This window comes from Nerophis ophidion, linkage group LG05, assembly GCF_033978795.1.
Source record: "Nerophis ophidion isolate RoL-2023_Sa linkage group LG05, RoL_Noph_v1.0, whole genome shotgun sequence".
NCBI lineage: Eukaryota > Metazoa > Chordata > Actinopteri > Syngnathiformes > Syngnathidae > Nerophis > Nerophis ophidion.
The window spans coordinates 16,768,885-16,789,872 of record NC_084615.1 but is presented as its reverse complement, the minus strand read 5'-3'; the positions used below and the strand labels follow the sequence as shown (position 1 = coordinate 16,789,872).

At 40.8% G+C, this 20,988-nt stretch overlaps 2 protein-coding genes across 3 annotated transcripts; both read left to right on the top strand.

The window, feature by feature from the left end:
- Positions 1 to 2,028: 2,028 nt before the first annotated feature.
- On the top strand, positions 2,029 to 20,969 carry si:ch211-107m4.1 (heterogeneous nuclear ribonucleoprotein U-like protein 2). Of its 2 annotated transcripts, XM_061900213.1 has the most exons (12): positions 2,029 to 2,660; positions 6,049 to 6,125; positions 7,559 to 7,804; positions 9,687 to 9,799; positions 9,873 to 10,139; positions 10,199 to 10,321; positions 10,391 to 10,492; positions 13,899 to 14,067; positions 14,170 to 14,388; positions 19,007 to 19,062; positions 20,736 to 20,785; positions 20,891 to 20,969. In XM_061900213.1, coding segments are annotated over exons 1-12 (1,902 nt in total). In that variant the 5' UTR covers positions 2,029 to 2,181; the 3' UTR covers positions 20,892 to 20,969. The 2 variants fall into 2 exon arrangements, with proteins under 2 accessions (XP_061756197.1, XP_061756196.1); XM_061900212.1 differs by having other exon boundaries at positions 2,030 to 2,660; positions 20,736 to 20,969.
- Positions 16,287 to 18,169, top strand: LOC133552763 (transmembrane protein 41B-like). The gene has a single exon (XM_061900219.1). It carries the CDS (start codon positions 16,343 to 16,345, stop codon positions 17,192 to 17,194), a length of 852 nt encoding a protein of 283 aa, XP_061756203.1. The 5' UTR covers positions 16,287 to 16,342; the 3' UTR covers positions 17,195 to 18,169.
- Positions 20,970 to 20,988: the final 19 nt, after the last annotated feature.

The window sequence follows — 20,988 nt, the reverse complement described above, 5'->3', positions numbered from 1 at the left end:
TTTCTGTACATATAGGGTCTTTCTTTTTCAAATATATGAAATAAATAAACACATATATGTATGCAAATGTCAAAAATAATAAATGAATGTTAAATATGTGCAGGACAGCTTGACATACACACACTATACCTGCCTTGACTCACATATGACTTTGAAGTGCCATCCCATTCCTAACCTATAGGATTCAATGTGACCTTTTGCAGCTATTACAGCTTCCTGGGAAGGCTGTCCACAAGGTTGCAGAGTGGGTTTATAGGAATTTTCCACCATTCTTCCAGGTCCCACACTGATGTTGGTGGAGAAGGCCTGGCTCTCAGTCTCCGTTCTAATTCATCCCAAAGGTGTTCTATCGGGTTCAGGTCAGGTCTCTGTGCAGGCCAGTCAAGTTCATCCACACCAGACTCTGTCATCCATGTCTTTATGGACCTTGCTTTGTACACTGGTGCACAATCATGTTGGAAGAGGAAGGGGCCCCCTCCAAACTGTTCCCACAAAATTGAGAGCATGGAATTGTCCAAAATGTGTTGGCATCCTGGAGCATTCAAAGTTACTTTCACTGCAACTAAGGGGCCAAGCCCAACTCCTGAAAAACAACCCCACACCATAATTCCTCCACTAAATTTCACACTCGGCACAATGCAGTCCGAAATCTAGCGTTCTCCTGGCAACCTCCAAACCCAGACTGGTCCATCAGATTGCGGGATGGAAAAGTGTGATTCATCACTCCATAGAAGTCGTCTCCACCGCTCTAGAGTCCAGTGGTGATGTCCTTTACACCACTGCATCCCACGCTTCGCATTGGACTTGATGATGTACGGGTTATATACAGCTGCTCGGCCATGGAAACCCATTCCGTGAAGCTCTCTGCGTACTGTACGTGGGCTAATTGGAAGGTCATGTAAAGTTTGGAGCTCTGTAGCAACTGACCGTGCAGAAAGTCTTTGCACTGTGCTGACCTCTCTCTGTCAGTTGTAGCTAGCTGTCGCAACACAAACACAGCCGGTGTTTCTTTGTTTGTTGTGAAACTTTAATATGGAAGAGAGCAGTCAAGCGAACATGTTTCTCTACCACATGTCAACCGGCAGGTTTCGGTGAGAAAATTTTGGTAATAAGTTGTCGGCTCTTACCGTAAACATGAGAGGAGATTGTGTTGTTCCTCCTGCAGCTGTCAATAGGCAGCTGTGACTTTCTTGGCTCCTCCGTGGTTTCCTTTAGAGACACTGGCGGTCACCACACTCCTCCGACTTTCAGGTATGACTTTATAATCTCACTAAAACACTAGTAACACAATAAGCAGATAAGGGATTTTCCAGAATTATCCTAGTAAATGCATCTAATAACATCTGAATTGTCCCACTACCCTCGTCTTTTCTTCTTCTTCTAGTTCTTCACTCTCACTTTCCTCATCCACGAATCTTTCATCCTCGCTCAAATGAATGGGGAAATTGTCGCTTTCTCGGTCCGAATCGCTCTAGCTGTTGGTGGCCACGATTGTAAACAATGTTCAGATGTGAGGAGCTCCACAACCCGTGATGTCACGCGCACATCGTCTGCTACTTCCGGTACAGGCAAGGCTTTTTTATTAGCGACCAAAAGTTGTGAACTTTATCGTCGATGTTCTCTACTAAATTCTTTCAGGAAAAATATGGCAATATTGCGAAATGATCAAGTATGACACATAGAATGGACCTGCTATCCCCGTTTAAATAAGAACATCTCATTTCATTAGGCCTTTAAGATTTCATCATTGATATATAAACTATCAGACTGTGTGGTCAGTGGTAGTGGGTTTCAGTACGCCTTTAGGGCTATATAAATAAACATTGATTGATCTAAGATGGACTGATGCAAAGTGTTCCATGGTCTGACGAGTCCACATTTCAAATTGTATTTTAGAAACTGTGGACGTCGTGGAACATCAAAAACTAATCGACGACGTTGGCTCTTCCGATACAGCAGGGGCGGCGTGTGCATTTGAAGTCATAGTTGCCACCCGCCAATAACACCAACGAAGAAGAAAAGCGAAGGCGTGTCAAGTTGCGTCAACCAATCAGAGAGCAGGGCTCCATATTGAACTGTTTGTTTTGCTGTGTTAAACCGCACTTTTTCCTCACTTTTTCCCGTCTTTTTGTCACGAAGGCGAGCATTAAAAAGCACAACTTCGTAAAAAAAAACGTAACCATGAAGCTCGCGGACATTAAGAAGCTGAAAGTCGCGGAACTGCGATCGAAGCTCAAAGAAGCGGGTCTGGAGTGTAAAGGGCTGAAGGCAGAGCTGGTAGGCAGACTCTGGTCGTCCCTGGACCAGTACCAGCCGCCACCCACACCGGGACTAGACACACCGGGACTAGACGCACCGAGACTAGACGCACCGAGACCAGACACACCGGGACTAGACGCACCGGGACAAGTCGACGAAACGACGGTTGTATCAAATAATATACAAGCGGTGGCGTCCCTGTCCTCTTTACTTCCACAACAAACCTCCAGAGAGTGTTCCGACTCCACGACACAGCCGGACGCCGAGGGCGGCTCACAGAGTCCACTAGCCGATTGTGAGCAGCTGCCGGGCGGCAAGGGAGAGGCCGGAGCCGAGAGGAGCGAGCTGGAGGACAGAGGCCGGGCTTTCTACGAGTTTAAAGAGGAGATACGATATAAAAGGTAATGGACATCACCATATATCATCATCCTAATTAAAGATACAATTATGTTTTTATTTACTTTCCCAAAAATATAACAGAAGAAGAGTAACATAAAAACACTATTATCTCAGATCCACTATGGCATGGCTGTCAAACTCTGGCCCGCGGGCCAAATTTGGCCCGCCGTGTAATTTCATTTGGCCCTTGAGGCGATATCAAATTAACATTAGAGCTGGCCCGCCGCTTTAACACCACATTCACCGCTAATACTCATACTCGTCAACCCTCCCAATTTTCCCGCGAGACTCCCGAAGTTCAGTGCCCCTCCCGATATCCACCCGGACAATAATATTGGGGGCGGGCCGTAAAAGCACTGCTTTTGGAGTTCTCTACATGTCGCCACGTCCGCTTTTCTTCCATAAAAACAGCGTGCCGGCCCACTCACATAATATATGCGGCTCATACACACACACAAGTGTATGCAAGGCATACTTGGTCAACAGCCATACATTATGGTCACACTGAGGGTGGCCGTATAAACAAGGTTAACACTGTTACAAATGTGCGCCACACTGTGAACCCACAGCAAACAAGAATGACAAACACATTTCGGGAGAACATCCGCACCGTAACACAACTTAAACACAACCGGACAAATACCCAGAACCCCTTGCATCACTAACTCTTCCGGGATGCTACAATATACACCCCCGCTACCACCAAACCCCGCCCCAACTCAAACCTGCCGCCGAAAAAAGGCATTACATTTGTGTTTTTATTTAATTTGATATTTTTTTATTATTATTATTTGAAACTGGATTGTGCATGTCATTATAAAGTTATATAGGCCTTGCTTGGTCAATATTCAATGCAAAACTTGTTTGGGTCCCTATTAAAGGGTTAATTTGTTCAACCTCGGCCCGCGGCTTTGTTCAGTTTTGAATTTTGGCCCCGCTCTGTATTTGAGTTTGACACCCCTGCACTATGGACTGGACACTCACACTATTATGTTATATCCACTATGGACTGGACACTCACACTATTATGTTAGATCCACTATGGACTGGACCTTCACACTGTTATGTTAGATCCACTATGGACTGGACTCTCACACTATTATGTTAGATCCACTATGGACTGGACCTTCACACTGTTATGTTAGATCCACTATGGACTGGACTCTCACACTATTATGTTAGATCCACTATGGACTGGACTCCCACTATTATGTTAGATCCACTATGGACTGGACTCTCACACTATTATGTTAGATCCACTATGGACTGGACCTTCACACTGTTATGTTAGATCCACTATGGACTGGACTGTCACACTCTTATGTTAGATCCACTATTGACTCGACTCTCACACTATTATGTTAGATCCACTATGGACTGGACTCCCACTATTATGTTAGATCCACTGTGGACTGGACCTTCACACTATTATGTTTGATCCACTATGGACTGGACTCTCACACTATTATGTTAGATCCACTATGGACTGGACCTTCACACTGTTATGTTAGATTCACTATGGACTGGACTGTTACTCTTATGTTAGATCCATTATTGACTCGACTCTCACACTATTATGTTAGATCCACTATGGACTGGACTCCCACTATTATGTTAGATCCACTATGGACTGGACTCTCACACTATTATGTTAGATCCACTATGGACTGGAGTCTCACACTATTATGTTAGATCCACTGTGGACTGGACTCTCAAACTCTTAAATTAGATCCACTATTGACTCGACTCTCACACTATTATGTTAGATCCAGTATGGACTGGACTCTCTCACTATTATGTTAGATTCATTATGGACTGGACTCCCACTATTATGTTAGATCTACAATGGACTGGACTCTCACACTATGTTAGATCCACTATGGACTGGACTCTCACTATTATGTTAGATCCACTATGGACTGGACTCTCACACTATTATGTTAGATCTACAATGGACTGGACTCTCACACTATGTTAGATCCACTATGGACTGGACTCTCACTATTATGTTAGATCCACTATGGACTGGACTCTCACACTATTATGTTAGATCCACTATGGACTGGACTCTCACACTATTATGTTAGATCCACTATGGACTGGACTCTCACACTATTATGTTAGATCCACTATGGACTGGACTCTCACACTATTATGTTAGATCCACTATGGACTGGACCTTCACACTGTTATGTTAGATCCACTATGGACTGGACTCTCACACTATTATGTTAGATCCACTATGGACTGGACTCCCACTATTATGTTAGATCCACTATGGACTGGACTCTCACACTATTATGTTAGATCCACTATGGACTGGACCTTCACACTGTTATGTTAGATCCACTATGGACTGGACTGTCACACTCTTATGTTAGATCCACTATTGACTCGACTCTCACACTATTATGTTAGATCCACTATGGACTGGACTCCCACTATTATGTTAGATCCACTGTGGACTGGACCTTCACACTATTATGTTTGATCCACTATGGACTGGACTCTCACACTATTATGTTAGATCCACTATGGACTGGACCTTCACACTGTTATGTTAGATTCACTATGGACTGGACTGTTACTCTTATGTTAGATCCATTATTGACTCGACTCTCACACTATTATGTTAGATCCACTATGGACTGGACTCCCACTATTATGTTAGATCCACTATGGACTGGACTCTCACACTATTATGTTAGATCCACTATTGACTCGACTCTCACACTATTATGTTAGATCCAGTATGGACTGGACTCTCTCACTATTATGTTAGATTCATTATGGACTGGACTCCCACTATTATGTTAGATCTACAATGGACTGGACTCTCACACTATGTTAGATCCACTATGGACTGGACTCTCACTATTATGTTAGATCCACTATGGACTGGACTCTCACACTATTATGTTAGATCTACAATGGACTGGACTCTCACACTATGTTAGATCCACTATGGACTGGACTCTCACTATTATGTTAGATCCACTATGGACTGGACTCTCACACTATTATGTTAGATCCACTATGGACTGGACTCTCACACTATTATGTTAGATCCACTATGGACTGGACTCTCACACTATTATGTTAGATCCACTATGGACTGGACTCTCACACTATTATGTTAGATCCACTATGGACTGGACTCTCACACTATTATGTTAGAGGGCTCATGTCATTTTACATGGCCTGTGAAAGCTTGGAAATGATAGAAAAGTGGTGGAAATGATAGAAAAGTGGTGGAAAAGTACAACTACAGCCCAAACGAACCACAGCGGACAAACACATTTTTTAGCGGCCCACCAATAACAATGGTTACCAAACCCTGATTTCAAGCATCACACAATATGTCAGTGACGTAGTCTCTCCATTAACCAGAGCCAAAGCACCACAAGCTCCCCTGGAGAGAGACATGACGCAGCAGGAAGTTGAAGATGCAGTCAAGTTAGATTCCTGTGAGTATTTCAAGACTCTAACCTTGTTTTTGTGCCCGTTTAAAGGCCTACTGAAACCCACTACTGGTCTGATAGTTTATCTATCAATGAGGAAATATTAACATTGTGACACATGCCAATACGGCCTTTATAGTTTACTAAATTGCAATTTAAATTTTCGCGCGGAAGTACCATGCTAAAATGTCGCGGTATGATGACGCGTGCGTGTGACATCACGCATTGTAGAGGACATTTTGGTCCAGCCCCGTTTACAGCTATAAGTCGTCTCTTTTCATCACATAATTCCACAGTATAATGGACATCTGTGTTGCTGAATATTTTGCAATTTGTTCAAATAATAATGGAGACGTCAAAGAAGAAAGATGTAGGTGGGAAGCGGTGTATTGCGGCCGCCTTTAGCAACACAAACACAGCCGGTGTTTCCTTGTTTACATTCCCGAAAGATGACGGTGAAGCTTTACTATGGAACAGAGCGGTCAAGCGAACATGGTTCTCTACCACATGTCAACCGGCAGGTTTCAGTGAGAAAATGGTGGTAATAAGTCGGCTGTACCGTAGATATGAGCGGAGAGCTTGCGTTGTTCCTCGTGCACCTGTCAAAGAGGCAGCTGCAGGCTCTCCTGCCTCCTCCCACCGGCCGCCCCCGACCGTCGGATGCTTCCAATGTGGAGTAAGCATCGGCTGCCTTCGCCTTTACAATGATTTGATTAACGTGGACCCCGACTTAAACAAGTTGAAAAACTTATTCGGGTGTTACCATTTAGTGGTCAATTGTACGGAATATGTACTGAACTATGCAATCTACTAATAAAAGTATCAATCAATCAAGGCTCGTTGAGAAACATGGCTTCCCTCAGAGACATTTGCGGTCACCACTCCCGTGGCCACACCCCTCCGACCTTCCGGTTGTACAGGTATGACCACATAATCTCACTAAAACACTAGTAACACAATAAGCAGATAAGGGATTTTCCAGACTTATCCTAGTAAATTTGTCTAATAACAACTGAATCGCTCTGCCGTCTAGTTATTTTTTTATTTTAATTTTTTTTTCCTAGTCTTTCACTCTCACTTTCCTCATCCACGAATCTTTCATCCTCGCTCAAATTAATGGGGAAATTGTCGCTTTCTCGGTCCGAATCGCTCTCGCTGCTGGTGGCCATGATTGTAAACAATTTGAGGATGTGAGGAGCTCCACAACCCGTGACGTCACACGCACATCGTCTGCTACTTCCGGTACAGGCAAGGCTTTTTTATTAGCGACCAAAAGTTGCTTACTTTATCGTCGATGTTCTCTACTAAATCCTTTCAGCAAATATATGGCAATATCGCAAAATGATCAAGTATGACACATAGAATGGACCTGCTATCCCCGTTTAAATAAGAAAATCTCATTTCCGTAGGCCTTTAATAGCTGTTTATTTCCACCTTAGATGACAGCCACCTGCACTTCCACATCAGCCAAGATGGAGTCTGTGGTCAGCCGCGGTTCTGGGACAGATTCCCCCTGCTGTGGTCCGGCTGCAGGCTCACCCACGGGGTGTCCCAGGGCAGGGTGGGCTTCGAGGCCAGGCTGGAGAGGACCTTGTCGAGCAACACCGTGGAGGGCGGCCTTGAAGGCAGCGAGTCTTACGGCATGCGAGTAGGCTGGTCCTTGAGCCAGACATCACTGCTGCTCGGTGAGATGTCTTCTTTGCACGTTTAGGATTCTAATACAAAACCCAAACCCCAAAAGCAGTGAAGTTGTCACGTTGTGTAATTGGCAAATAAAGAGAGAATACAATGACTTGCAAATCCTTTTCGACTTATATTCAGTTGAATAGACTGCAAAGACAACATATTTAACGTTAACACTGAGAAACTTTCTTGTTTTTGCAAATATTAGCTCATTTGAATTTTGATGCCTGCAGCATGTTTCGAAAAAGCTGGCACACGTGGCAAAAAAAACGAGAAAGTTGAGGAATGCTCATCAAAGACCATAAGTGAACAGACTAATTGGGAACAGGTGGGTATCATGATTGGGTATAAAAGCAGCTTCCATGACAAGGACGGGGCGAGGGTCACCACATTTGTCAGCAAATGCCTGAGCAAATTGTTTAAGAACAACATTTCTCAACGAGCTATTGCAAGGAATTAAGGGGTTTCACCATATACGCTCCGTATTATCATCAAAATGTTCAGAGAATGTGGAGCGATCACTGCACGTAAGCCATGATATTACGCACCTTGGATCCCTCAGGCGGTACTGCATCAAAAAGCCATGTCGGTGTGTAAAGGATATCACCACATGGGCTCAGGAACACTGAAGAAAACCACTGTCAGTAACTACAGTTGGTCGCTACATCTGTAAGTGCAAGTTAAAACTCTACTATGCAAAGCCACAGCCATTTATCAACAACACCCAGAAACTCGAGCTGGCCCGAGGTGGCCCGAGCTCACCGAAGACGGACTGACCCAAAGTGGAAAAGTATTCTGTGGCCTGACGAGTCCACATTTCAAATTGTTTTTGAAAACTATGGACGTCGTGTCCTCCTGACCAAAGAGGAAAAGAACCATCCGGGTTGTTCTAGGCGCAAAGTTGAAAAGGCATCATGTGTGATGGTATGGGGGTGTATTAGTGCCCAGGGCATGGGTAACTTACACATCTGTGAAGGCAGCATTAATGCTGAAAGGTACATACAGCTTTTGGAGCAATATATGTTGCCATCTAAGCAACGTTATCATGGAAGCCCTTTCTTATTTCAGCAGGACAATACCAAGCCATGTGTTACAACAGCGTGGCTTCATAGTAAAAGACTGACCTACCTGTAGTCCAGACCTGTCTCCCATTAAAAATGTGTGGCACTTTATGAAGCCTAAAATACCACATTGGAGACCCCAGACTGTTGAACAATTTAAGCTGTACATAAAACAAGAATGGAAAAGAATTCCTCCTGAAAAGCTTAAAAAATGTGTCCCCTCAGTTCCCAAACCTTTATTGAGTGTTGTTAAAAGAAAAGGTGATGTAACACAGTTATGAACATGCCCTTTCCCAACTACTTTGGCGTGTGTTGCAGCCATGAAATTCTAAGTAAATTATTATTTGCAAAAAAAAAAATAAAGTTTATGAGTTTGAACATCAAATATCTTGTCTTTGTAGTGCATTCAACTGAATATGGCTTGAAAAGGATTTGCAAATCATTGTATTCCGTTTATATTTACATCTAACACAATTTCCCAACTCTTATGGAAACGGGGTTTGTATATGAGTTATAGTGGGAAAAAATAATTGCTTAAATTATAAAAAAATGGGAAATTATCACAACACAGATTTGATATTATACAGTGCTTCTGGAAAGTATTGACATATTATTTTTTTTACTGCAAAACACTATTTTTCCCCCCTTGAAATTCTTAACACAGCTCTCCATAATAACATGAAGACGTTTTTTTCATGTTGCCAAATGTATTAAAAACACAGCTTCTGCTCAAGTTGCTCAATTTTCGACTTTGTTGTCCCATAGTTGGCGACAATTAAAAAATTACCGCTATACAGTAAATACCTTTGTGTACCCCCACCAGGTGAAGAGGCCTTCTCCTTTGCATACGATGCAGGGGCCAGAAAAGTGACCAGCGGGCAAGAAGAAGACTACGGGGAGACGTTCTCCGAGGGAGACATCATCGGCTGTTACGCTGTGACTGACTTTTTACAATCATTTATTCGCCAGAAGCGAGAGTCCACTAATCCGCCGTGAACTCTGCCCACAGTCTTTCTCCACCAACGGAAGTGTCCAGCTCTCCTTCCATAAAAACGGGCGTTTCCTGGGTGTGGCCTTTTCCCTCGAGGCCTCTGAGCTTTTAGGCCGCGCTCTGTTCCCTCACGTCCTGTGTAAGAACTGTGCGGTCCGCTTCTTGCTGGACCCCGCAGCCCCGGCGTGGTACTGCAGCCCCCCTGGCTTCACCCCGCTGGTGGCGCTCCCTGCTGGGCTGAGGCTCCGCAGCACATTGGGGCCCAACTCCAGAGCGCAGAGTGAGGTAAAGCCACAATATATGGATGATTGTTTTTGAAGGCAAAGTCTCTCGTCACGTCTTAGGTGGTGTTGATGGTGGGTCTCCCCGCCGCGGGAAAGAGCCACTGGGCCAAAGCTCACGTGCGACAGCATCCGGAAAAGCGCTACAGGCTGCTGAGCACCGAGGAGTTGCTGGCATGCATGATGGTCAGTAAACACATCACGGTCACTACTCGCCTCGTCCACGTCAGGCAAACCCTCCCGGTGGTTTTTCAGGGACAGGGAGCGAGGGAGCGGCAGCTGCAGCAGGCCGCTCAGTGTCTGACCGAATTAATCCAAAGAGCCGCCAACACGCCAGGCAACTACATCCTGGACCAGGTAACCTTCTCACTGGTAAACACTGATGCATTGAAATGTGCTCATAGGGAAGAAAATAGGTTGGGGGGGGCCACCAAACCAACATGCAAACTATTTGTCAAGGGAAAAAGCGTCCGAACGGAACTCTCTAAGAACTAAAGTTCCTTGGGTGAATAAAGTGAACTCACTACACCGGTATGTTTTAGTACTTTCATGGTGAGTTTACTGACAGATATAAGTAAGAACTTTACACTACTTTATATTAGAAATGGCAACAGTGGAGGATGAAAGTCACATAACAAGAAGATAGAGAAAAATAATAAACTTATCGACTGCGGTGTCGACACGGACTACAAAGGCGGACTCGCACAATTTTTCAGGACTTGTGCAGATATATATATATATATATATATATATATATATATATATATATATATATATATATATATATATATATATATATGTATGTATGTATATATATGTATGTGTATATGTATATATGTACAGTATATATACAGTGTGTATATGTATATATAGCTGTCTATACTATGTTTATATATATACAGTATATATTTACAGTGTGTGTATGTATATATATGTATATATATATATACATATATATATATATATATATATATATATATATATTTTTTTTTTACTTTCAATGCTTAAATCCCTTGATCAACTTCAGCGCTATGCAATAATAATACGTTTTTATTTTTATTTTATTATTGTTATTTTTGTTTTTTTATTTTATGCCATTTTTGTCCAAAAAAAAAACCCACTTTGTTTTCTTGTGTCAAACACCAAAAAATATGCAATATATTTTCCTCAAAAAATATTTCAAAGTGGAATATTTGATGTGAAGTAAGGTTAGCCTTGAATTGGTCAATAATTCATAACAACATTGATTTTGATACATTATTATTTTCGGAGCAATGGCAGTTTTAAAGAGAAAAAAAACAGCCTACATGGCAACTTTTTCTCGTTACATTTCACATGTTGACACTTTGGACACCTCTGGAGTAACAACAAAAATGATGGCTAAAATATAGCAAGCATTTACTGAAAGGACAAAAAAGTCAGCCTTTGTCTGCTGGTGGTTAAAGTTCTATAAAACTAAAGTTTTATTCCCTTTTTTTCATAAAAAAATTGACTAAAACATTGTTTTTTATGGCACACACTCAATATATGCAATATTTTGTTGTTAATTTTTTCTTCCAAAAATATTTCAAAGTGGGATGCTTTTCTAGAAAATAATTGGAGCCTTAACAAGGTCAACAATACATAACAACATTGATTTTGATTCGTACTATTTTTTTTTTTTTTTAGCAATGACAGGTTTAAAAAAAAAAAATCCTACTAAAATTCTCGGGGATCCACTCCTAAGTGTTAAAAATAACTTTTTTAACACACTAGTTACTTTCAATGCTTAAATCTCTAGATCAACTTCAACTTCAACTTTATCCATCAATTATAGTTTTTATTTTTATCTTGTATTTTCATGCCTTTTTTGTCTGAAAAACACCCTTTGTTTTCTTATGTCAAACACACAAAATATGCAATGTTTTCCTCCAAAAATATTTCAAAGTGGATTATTTGATGTGAAGTAAGGTTAGCCTTGAATTGATCAATATTTCATAACAACATTGATTTTGATACGTTATTATTTTTTGAGCAATGACAGTTTAAAAAAGAAAATCTTACTAAAATTCTGGGGGATCCACTCATAAATGTTAAAAGTAAGTCATATATTATTTTATTTTTTTTACTTTCACTGCTTAAATCTCTTGATCAACCTCAGCTTTTTACATCCATTATACAATTTTATTTAAATCGTATTAATATTATTTTAGTTTATTTAATTTATGCCATTTTTGTCCAAAAAAAACCTTGGTTTTCTTTTGTCTAACACACAAACTATGCAATGTTTTCCTCAAAAAATATTTCAAAGTGGATTATTTGATGTGAAGTAAGGTTAACCTTGAATTATTGGTCAATAATTCATAACAACATGGATTTTGTTACATTATTATTTTTTGAGCAATGACAGTTTAAAAAAAAAAATCCTACTAAAATTCTCGGGCATCCACTCATAAATTTTAAAAGTAAGTCATATATTATCTTTTATTTTTTTTACTTTCACTACTTAAATCTCTTGATCAACTTCACCTCTATACATCAATAATACAATTGTATTATTATATTTTTTGTTTATTTAATTTATGCCATTTTTGTCAAAAAAACCTTTGGTTTTCTTATGTCAAACACACAAAATATGCAATGTTTTCCTCTAAAAATATTTCAAAGTGGAATATTTGATGTGAAGTAAGGTGAGCCTTGAATTTGTCAATAATTCATAACAACATTGATTTTGATACATTATTATTTTTTGAGCAATGACGGTTTAAAAAATATATATACTAAAAATAAAGTCATATATTATTTTTATCTTTTTTACTTTCAATACTTAAATCATTAGATAAACTTCAGATCTGTCCATCAATTATACCATTTTATTAAAATTTTATTAATAATATTTTTGTTTTTTAATTTATACAATTTTTGTCAAAAAAGCCCTTTGTTTTCTTATGTCAAACACACAAAATATGCAATGTTTTCCTCCAATAATATTTCAAAGTGGAATATTTGATGTGAAGTAAGGTTAGCCTTGAATTGGTCAATAATTCATAACAACATTGATTTTGATACGTTATTATTTTTTGAGCAATGACAGTTAAAAAAAAAAAATCCTCCTAAAATTCTTGGGGATCCACTCATAAATTTTAAAAGTAAGTGATATATCTTTTTTTTTTTTTTTACTTTCACTGCTTAAATCTCTTGATCAACTTCAGCCCTATAGATCAATTATACAATTTTATTTAAATGTTATTATTATTATTTTTGTTTATTTAATTTATGCCATTTTTGTCAAAAAAACCCCACTTTGTTTTCTTGTGTCAAACAACAAAAAATATGCAATATATTTTCCTCCAAAAATATTTAAAAGTGAAATATTTGATGTGAAGTAAGTTTAGCCTTGAATTGGTCAATAATTCATAACAACATTGATTTTTATACATTATTAGTTTTTAGAGCAATGACAGTTTTAAAGAGAAATAAACTTTTTCTTTTTACATTTCACTTGTTTGCTCTTCTATAACACTTTTTAATGTTTATTTTTAATAGTATTTTTAGAATTGGCTGCGGGCTGTTAAAAAGTTAGCTGCGGGTCCCAAATGGCCCCCGGGCCACACTTTGGACACCTCTGGAGTAACAACAAAAATGATGGCTAAAATATAGCGAGCATTTACTGAAAGGACAAAAAAGTCAGCCTTTGTGCGCTAGTACTATAAAAAAGTAACGTTTGATTTGATAAAACTTCTTAGTGCCTCTGATAATATTCTAATTCCCACTTTTGTCCTAGTGCAACATCCTCTTTTCCGCACAACGTTACAAGCTGCAGCTGTTCACCGACTTCAGCCACCGCTTGGTGGTGGTGGTATTTCCTTCAGCAGCCGAATGGAAAAGACGGCTGTGGGAACACCAGCAGGTCTGGGGTCGGATCCCTGAGATCGCTCTGCTCAAACTCCAAGGTGCGACTTGTTACCAGGAGGGAAAGAATGATATAAAATAAGGCTGTTTGACACAAATGGGGGAAAAAAACAAACAAAACATCATTCGATTTTGATGTCCAGTGAGCTGCAGTCTTCCGGAGCAGCACAGCCACCTTTTGGACGAGCTACAGTACGTGGAGCTGCCTCAGGAAGCGGCGGGGGCGCTGCTGCAGGAGTACAAAGACCAGGCCCGCCGGCTACTGCCTCCTGTCCCCAAAGCAGAGAAGAAGAAGAAATACCTGCAGAAGAAAAGACCCCACCCGCATGGACCTTTACAACCTTACTGGAGTGGCTCAAACGGTACATATCACACAGGGTTGTACGCTACACCGCTACTAGTGTAGTACCGCCATACTAATCAATCATATTCGGTACTATACCGCCTCTAAAAAGTCCACCATTACGTCGTGACGTTGCTGGTTTTACGAGCAGAGGAGCATGTTCGGTAGCGCACACACACAGAGTACTTAGGGACGGCGTGGCGCAGTGGGAGAGTGGCCGTGCGCAACCCGAGGGTCACTGGTTCAAATCCCACCTAGAACCAACCTCGTCACGTCCGTTGTGTCCTGAGCAAGACACTTCACCCTTGCTCCTGATGGGTGCTGGTTGGCGCCTTGCATGGCAGCTCTCTCCATCAGTGTGTGAATGTGTGTGTGAATGGGTAAATGTGGAAGTAGTGTCAAAGCGCTTTGAGTACCTTGAAGGTAGAAAAGCGCTATACAAGTACAACCCATTTATCATTTATCATTACTTACAAGCAAACGCAGTGTGTAGACAGAAAAGGGAGAATGGATGCATTTTGGTGTAAAAAGTCAAGATAAATTTGAAGTTATAACACTGAAACACCCTCAGGAAGAGCTGCTTTAGCTACTTCTAAACTACTAATCCTTGCCTCCATGGCGACAAATAAAATACGTTTCTTACAAGTAGTATTATCACTGGAGGACAAGAAATAGCTAAACATGCTTCACTACACACCATAGGAGGATACAATAGCTCACTGATGTAAACAAATGCCATTGGTGGATCTACACCTGACATCCACTGTAATGATACCAAGTACAGGGGCGTATTTAGTCAATATTACTATGATTACATCCATAATTTTTTGGCATCACAAAATCTTTTGTTTTATAAAAATATGTATTATGTATATAAAGTCAGTAAATATGTCCCTGGACACATGAGGACTTTGAATATGACCAATGTATGACCCTGTAACTACTTGGTATCAGAGCCATACCTAAATGTGTGGCGTCACAATGTAAACAAACGCCACGGGTGGATCTAGACCTAAAATCCACTGTAATGATACCAAGTACAGTGACGCGTTGGTAACGCATTTTGGATGCGCGTAGTCACCCCAAGGATGCACGAGGACCAAGACAGGCAGGAATTGCAGGTAAGACTTGATTTAATACAAAAATAAAAGAACACTAGTGCAAAACAGGCAAAGAAAGGGCGTGCCAAACGCACAGTAAGCTAAGCTAAAACTAAGCAGAGTCCAAAGTAACGTGCCGAGCGCACGAGAAGCTAAGATGAGACTTAGCACTAGAAAATACATCAAAGATATACCAACGAGAATGTTGCGTGTAGCAAACAAACCATCCAGACAGAACTGAGGTAGAAGGCAGGCTTAAATACTCAAGCAATCAATGAAAGCCAGGTGTGCGTAAATACAATAGCAGGTGGGACAATTGTGAAACCAAGGTAACCAGACAAAACAAGGAAGTGCACAAACCAGGGATCGGAAGAGTCCAAAAATAATCAGGGAACGCAAAAAGACTCTAAACCCAAAACCATATATGATCCGGGTGGCGGATCATAACATACAGGAGCGTATCTAGTCGATGCTACTATATTTTTTATCGGCACAAAATCTTTTTTCCTTTTTTTAAATGTATATTATGTTTATGGACACATGATGACTTTAAATATGACCAATGTATGATCATGTAACCACTTGGTATCGCATCGATACCTAATAGTGTGGTATCATCCAAAACTAATGTCAAGTATCAAAGAAGAGAAGAATAAGTGATTATTACATTTTAACAGAAGTGTAGATAGAACATGTTCAAACAGAAGATAAGCAGATATTAACAGGAAATGAACACATGGATTAATAATGCATTTTTACAGTTTGTCCTTCATAATGTGTACAAAATACAAGGTGTATAAATGACACAAAATGTTACTGCATACTAATTATAAAGCACTCGCCGTAAAAGCGGCGAGTGCTTTATAAAAGAAAATGGCTACAAAACGAGGGGATAAACGGAACATTGACGGCTCGGCTGTGTCGAAGGAGGAACTGGTCGCTAATGCTAAGGACTCCACTGCACTGAACGACAGTTGCCCTGCTGCTGGAGGCTCAGCACGTATGTCTCTCCTCATTCTACTGGCTGTTTTCACCTGCTCAGCCTCAGTTATGTATCTGGTCTATAGGAACTTCCCGGAGCTTCCCGATGATGAAATGGAGAAAATCAAGATCCCGAAAGACATGGATGATGCTAAAGCGTTGGGAACCGTGTTATCCAAATACAAAGACACTTACTACAGCCAGGTGTTGCTGGCCTACTTTGCAACATATGTTTTCCTACAGACCTTTGCAATACCTGGATCCATTTTCCTCAGCATCCTGTCTGGATATCTTTACCCATTCCCCCTAGCTCTTTTCTTAGTCTGCCTGTGCTCTGGTTTGGGGGCTTCCTTTTGCTACATGCTGTCCTACTTGGTAGGCCGACCCATGGTCTACAAATATCTCACAGAAAAAGCCCAAAAGTGGTCCCACCAGGTTGACAAACACAGAGATCATTTAATCAATTACATCATTTTCTTGAGGATAACGCCGTTCCTTCCCAACTGGTTTATCAACATCACCTCTCCAGTCATCAATGTGCCCTTAAGAGTTTTCTTCATCGGGACCTTTTTAGGTGTGGCGCCGCCATCTTTCGTAGCTATCAACGCAGGTACAACACTGTACAAACTGATCACAGCCGGGGAGGCCGTGTCCTGGAACTCTCTGGCTGTGCTTGGCGTCCTCGCTGTGCTTTCCATTTTGCCTGTCTGCTTCCAGAAAAAGCTGCAGCGGAAACTGGAGTAGCTCAGCCCGGGCTGATCCCATTCCTCATAAAACTCCCCCTCCAATAACTCTCAAGTCCTTCCACTCAGGAGCATACATCAAGTTGCTCTTCCTTGGTCACAACTGCTTGATGTCTGGGTGGGAGGTTCTCCCCCTGGTGATATGATAAACATGCCTCGACCACACGGTCCACACAATGTTGGTTTGTTCCTCATGTTTGAACTGGCCACAGTGCACGCATGTTTGATTTTTTGTGAATTATTTGTCATACTCTTTTTTTTTTTTCTTCTTCTTTTTTAAGGCACTTTGCAACAAATTGTTTGGTCCTTGCTAGACAGTTAAAGGCACTGCTTGTAGTATGTTGGATACCATTGATATAGTATTCAGCCTATGTTCCTATACAATCATTTTTAATAGGTGATGGTATTACTGCAGGCCAGCACGGTGTAACAGGTGTGAGTGCATGTGCCTCACAATACGAAGGTCCTGAGTTTTCCTTGGTTCAATCCCGGGCTCGGGATCTTTTTGTGTGGAGTTTGCATGTTCTCCCCGTGACTGTGTGGGTTCCCTCCGCGTGCTTCGAATTCCTCCCACCGCCAGGGACATGCACCTGGGGATGGGTTGATTGGCAACACTAAATTGGCCCTAGTGTGTTAATGTGAGTGTGAATGTTGTCTGTCTGTCTGTGTTGGCCCTGTCATGAGGTGCCGACTTGTCCGGAGTGTGCAACGCCTTCCGCCCGAATGCAGCTGAGATGGGCTTCAGCAACCCCCCGCGACCCCAAACAGGACAAGCGGTAGAAAATGGATGGATGGTATTACTGCTTCCAAAGCACATCATTTCACAGTAACGTTCACTTCAGTGGAATTCAAGATCCTGTTTGCAGCCCCTAAACATTCACTCACTGTCATTTTGTTGTTTTTTTTCACAGAAAAAAGCAAAACCTCTGTCATTGTCACTGATGTGTTGAAATTGAAGTTTATTTTTTCGATATCATATCTGGTGCTTGCTTCATAAAAAAAGTAATTTTTAGAGGAGGAAGGGAAGGTGTACAGTGAGGTAAAAAACACACCTTGACTGAGATATATTTACCAACTTTTTATTTTTATTTTGTAAGAGTTTTTGACTTCTACCTCTTAAATATGCCTGGATCTGTTGCCAGATAGTACCTTTTTTCTTCCAAGTAATCTAAGTTGTGGTTGGATTACAAAACTCAAAACTAAATATAAATATATAAAACAAAATTAAATGTTCCCTTGATTTAAATGATTTTGAATGAAATATGTTGAATTTTGCAAAAAGGGATGACTTAGCTCGGTTGGTAGAGCGGCCGTGCCAGCAACTTGAGGGTTGCAGGTTCAATTCCAGCTCCGCCGTCCTAGTCACTGCCGTTGTGTCCTTGGGCAAGACACTTTACCCACCTGCTCCCAGTGCCACCCACACTGGTTTAAATGTAACTTAGATATTGGGTTTCACAATGTAAAGCGCTTTGAGTCACTAGAGAAAAGCGCTATATAAATATAATTCACTTCACTTCACTAATTAAGAGTCTTTGTTTGTTTACTTACTACTAAAAGACAAGTTGTCTAGTATGTTCAACATTTTATTTAAGGACTAAATGACAATAATAAACATATGTTTCATGTCAAATAAAGACAATAATGCCATATTTTTGTGGTCCCCTTTATTTAAAAAAGTATGGAAAAACATTCTGGTAGCGGTACCAAAATATTGGTATGGGGACAAGTTGGACAACCCTAGTGTGAGATAATATTCACAGCTTTAGTGTCACTTCCTGTCCATGATGTTGTGAAATAATGTTTGTCTTGTCAGGGTGGAATGCCACAAGGCCGTACATGCAGCAGCCTTGGAGCCACCAGCCCACTTGTGTGAGTATATATCAACTCAGCATCATACAAACCCCGTTTCCATGTGAGTTGGGAAATTGTGTTTGATGTAAATATAAACACAATACAATGAAATGCAAATCATTTTCAACCCATATTCAGTTGAATATGCTACAAAGACAACATATTTGATGTTCAAACTGATAAACATGTTTTTTGTGCAAATAATCATTAACTTTAGAATTTGATGCCAGCAACACGTGACAAAGAAGTTGGGAAAGGTGGCAATAAATACTGATAAAGTTGAGAAATGCTCATCAAACACTTATTTGGAACATCCCACAGGTGTGCAGGCAAATTGGGAACAGGTGGGTGCCATGATTGGGTATAAAAACAGCTTCCCAAAAAATGCTCAGTCTTTCACAAGAAAGGATGGGACGAGGTACACCCCTTTGTCCACAACTGCGTGAGCAAATAGTCAAACAGTTTAAGAACAAAGTTTCTCAAAGTGCAATTGCAAGAAATGTAGGGATTTCAACATCTACGGTCCATAATATCATCAAACGGTTCAGAGAATCTGGAGAAATCACTCCACGTGAGCGGCATGGCCGGAAACCAACATTGAATGACCGTGACCTTCCATCCCTGTATCAAAAACCGACATCAATCTCTAAAGGATATCACCACATGGGCTCAGGAACACTTCAGAAAACCACTGTCACTAAATACAGTTGGTCGCTACATTTGTAAGTGCAAGTTAAAGCTCTGCTATGCAAAGCGAAAGCCATTTATTAACAACATTTAGAAACGCTGCCAGCTTCTCTGGGCCCGAGATCATCTAAGATGGACTGATGCAAAGTGGAAAAGTGTTCTGTGGTCTGACGAGTCCACATTTCAAATTGTTTTTAAAAATATTTGACATCGTGTTATCCGGACCAAAGGGGAAGCGAACCATCCAGACTGTTATTGACGCAAAGTTTAAAAGCCAGCATCTGTGATGGTATGGGGGTGCATTAGTGCCCAAGGCATGGGTAACTTACACATCTGTGAAGGCACCATTAATGCTAAAAGGTACATACAGGTTTTGGAGCAACATATGCTGCCATCTAAACGCCGTCTTTTTCATGGACGCCCCTGCTTATTTCAGCAAGACAATGCCAAGCCACATTCAGCACGTGTTACAACAGCGTGGTTTCGTAGTAAAAGAGTGCGGGTACTTTCCTGGCCCGCCTGCAGTCCAGACCTGTCTCCCATCTAAAATGTGTGGCGCATTATGAAGCGTAAAATACGACAGCGGAGACCCCGGACTGTTGAACGACTGAAGCTCTACATAAAACAAGAATGGGAAAGAATTCCACTTTCAAAGTTTCAACAATTAGTTTCCTCAGTTCCCAAATGTTTTTTGAGTGTTGTTAAAATAAAAGGTGATGTTACACAGTGGTGAACATGCCCTTTCCCAACTACTTTGGCATGTGTTACAACCATTAAATTCTAAGTTAATTATTATTTGCAAAAAAAAAAATAAAGTTTATGAGTTTGAACATTAAATATCTTGTCTTTGTAGTGCATTCAACTGAATATGGGTTGAAAAGGATTTGCAAATCCTTGTATTCCGTTTATATTTACATCTAACACAATTTCCCAACTCATATGGAAACGGGGTTTGTTATAATATTTGATCTACTTCATTAATTTGATCTTATCTTGCATTTCAGTGGAACACAGTTCATCAAGACCAGGCCACGTACGGCAACAGTGCATACTGGTAAATACAATGCAGGAGGACTCTAATATGCAATCAGTGTTAACAAACAAAACTACAGTTTTTTTTTTGAAGTTTTTATTCCAAAAATATATTTTAATTGTACAGATTTGGAATCATGAATGCACTTTGCATAGCTGGAAAAACCCTGAAGAGGAGTAATAAAGCTCAGAGGTATCAAAAGTGATCTAAGTGAGGTTTCACTT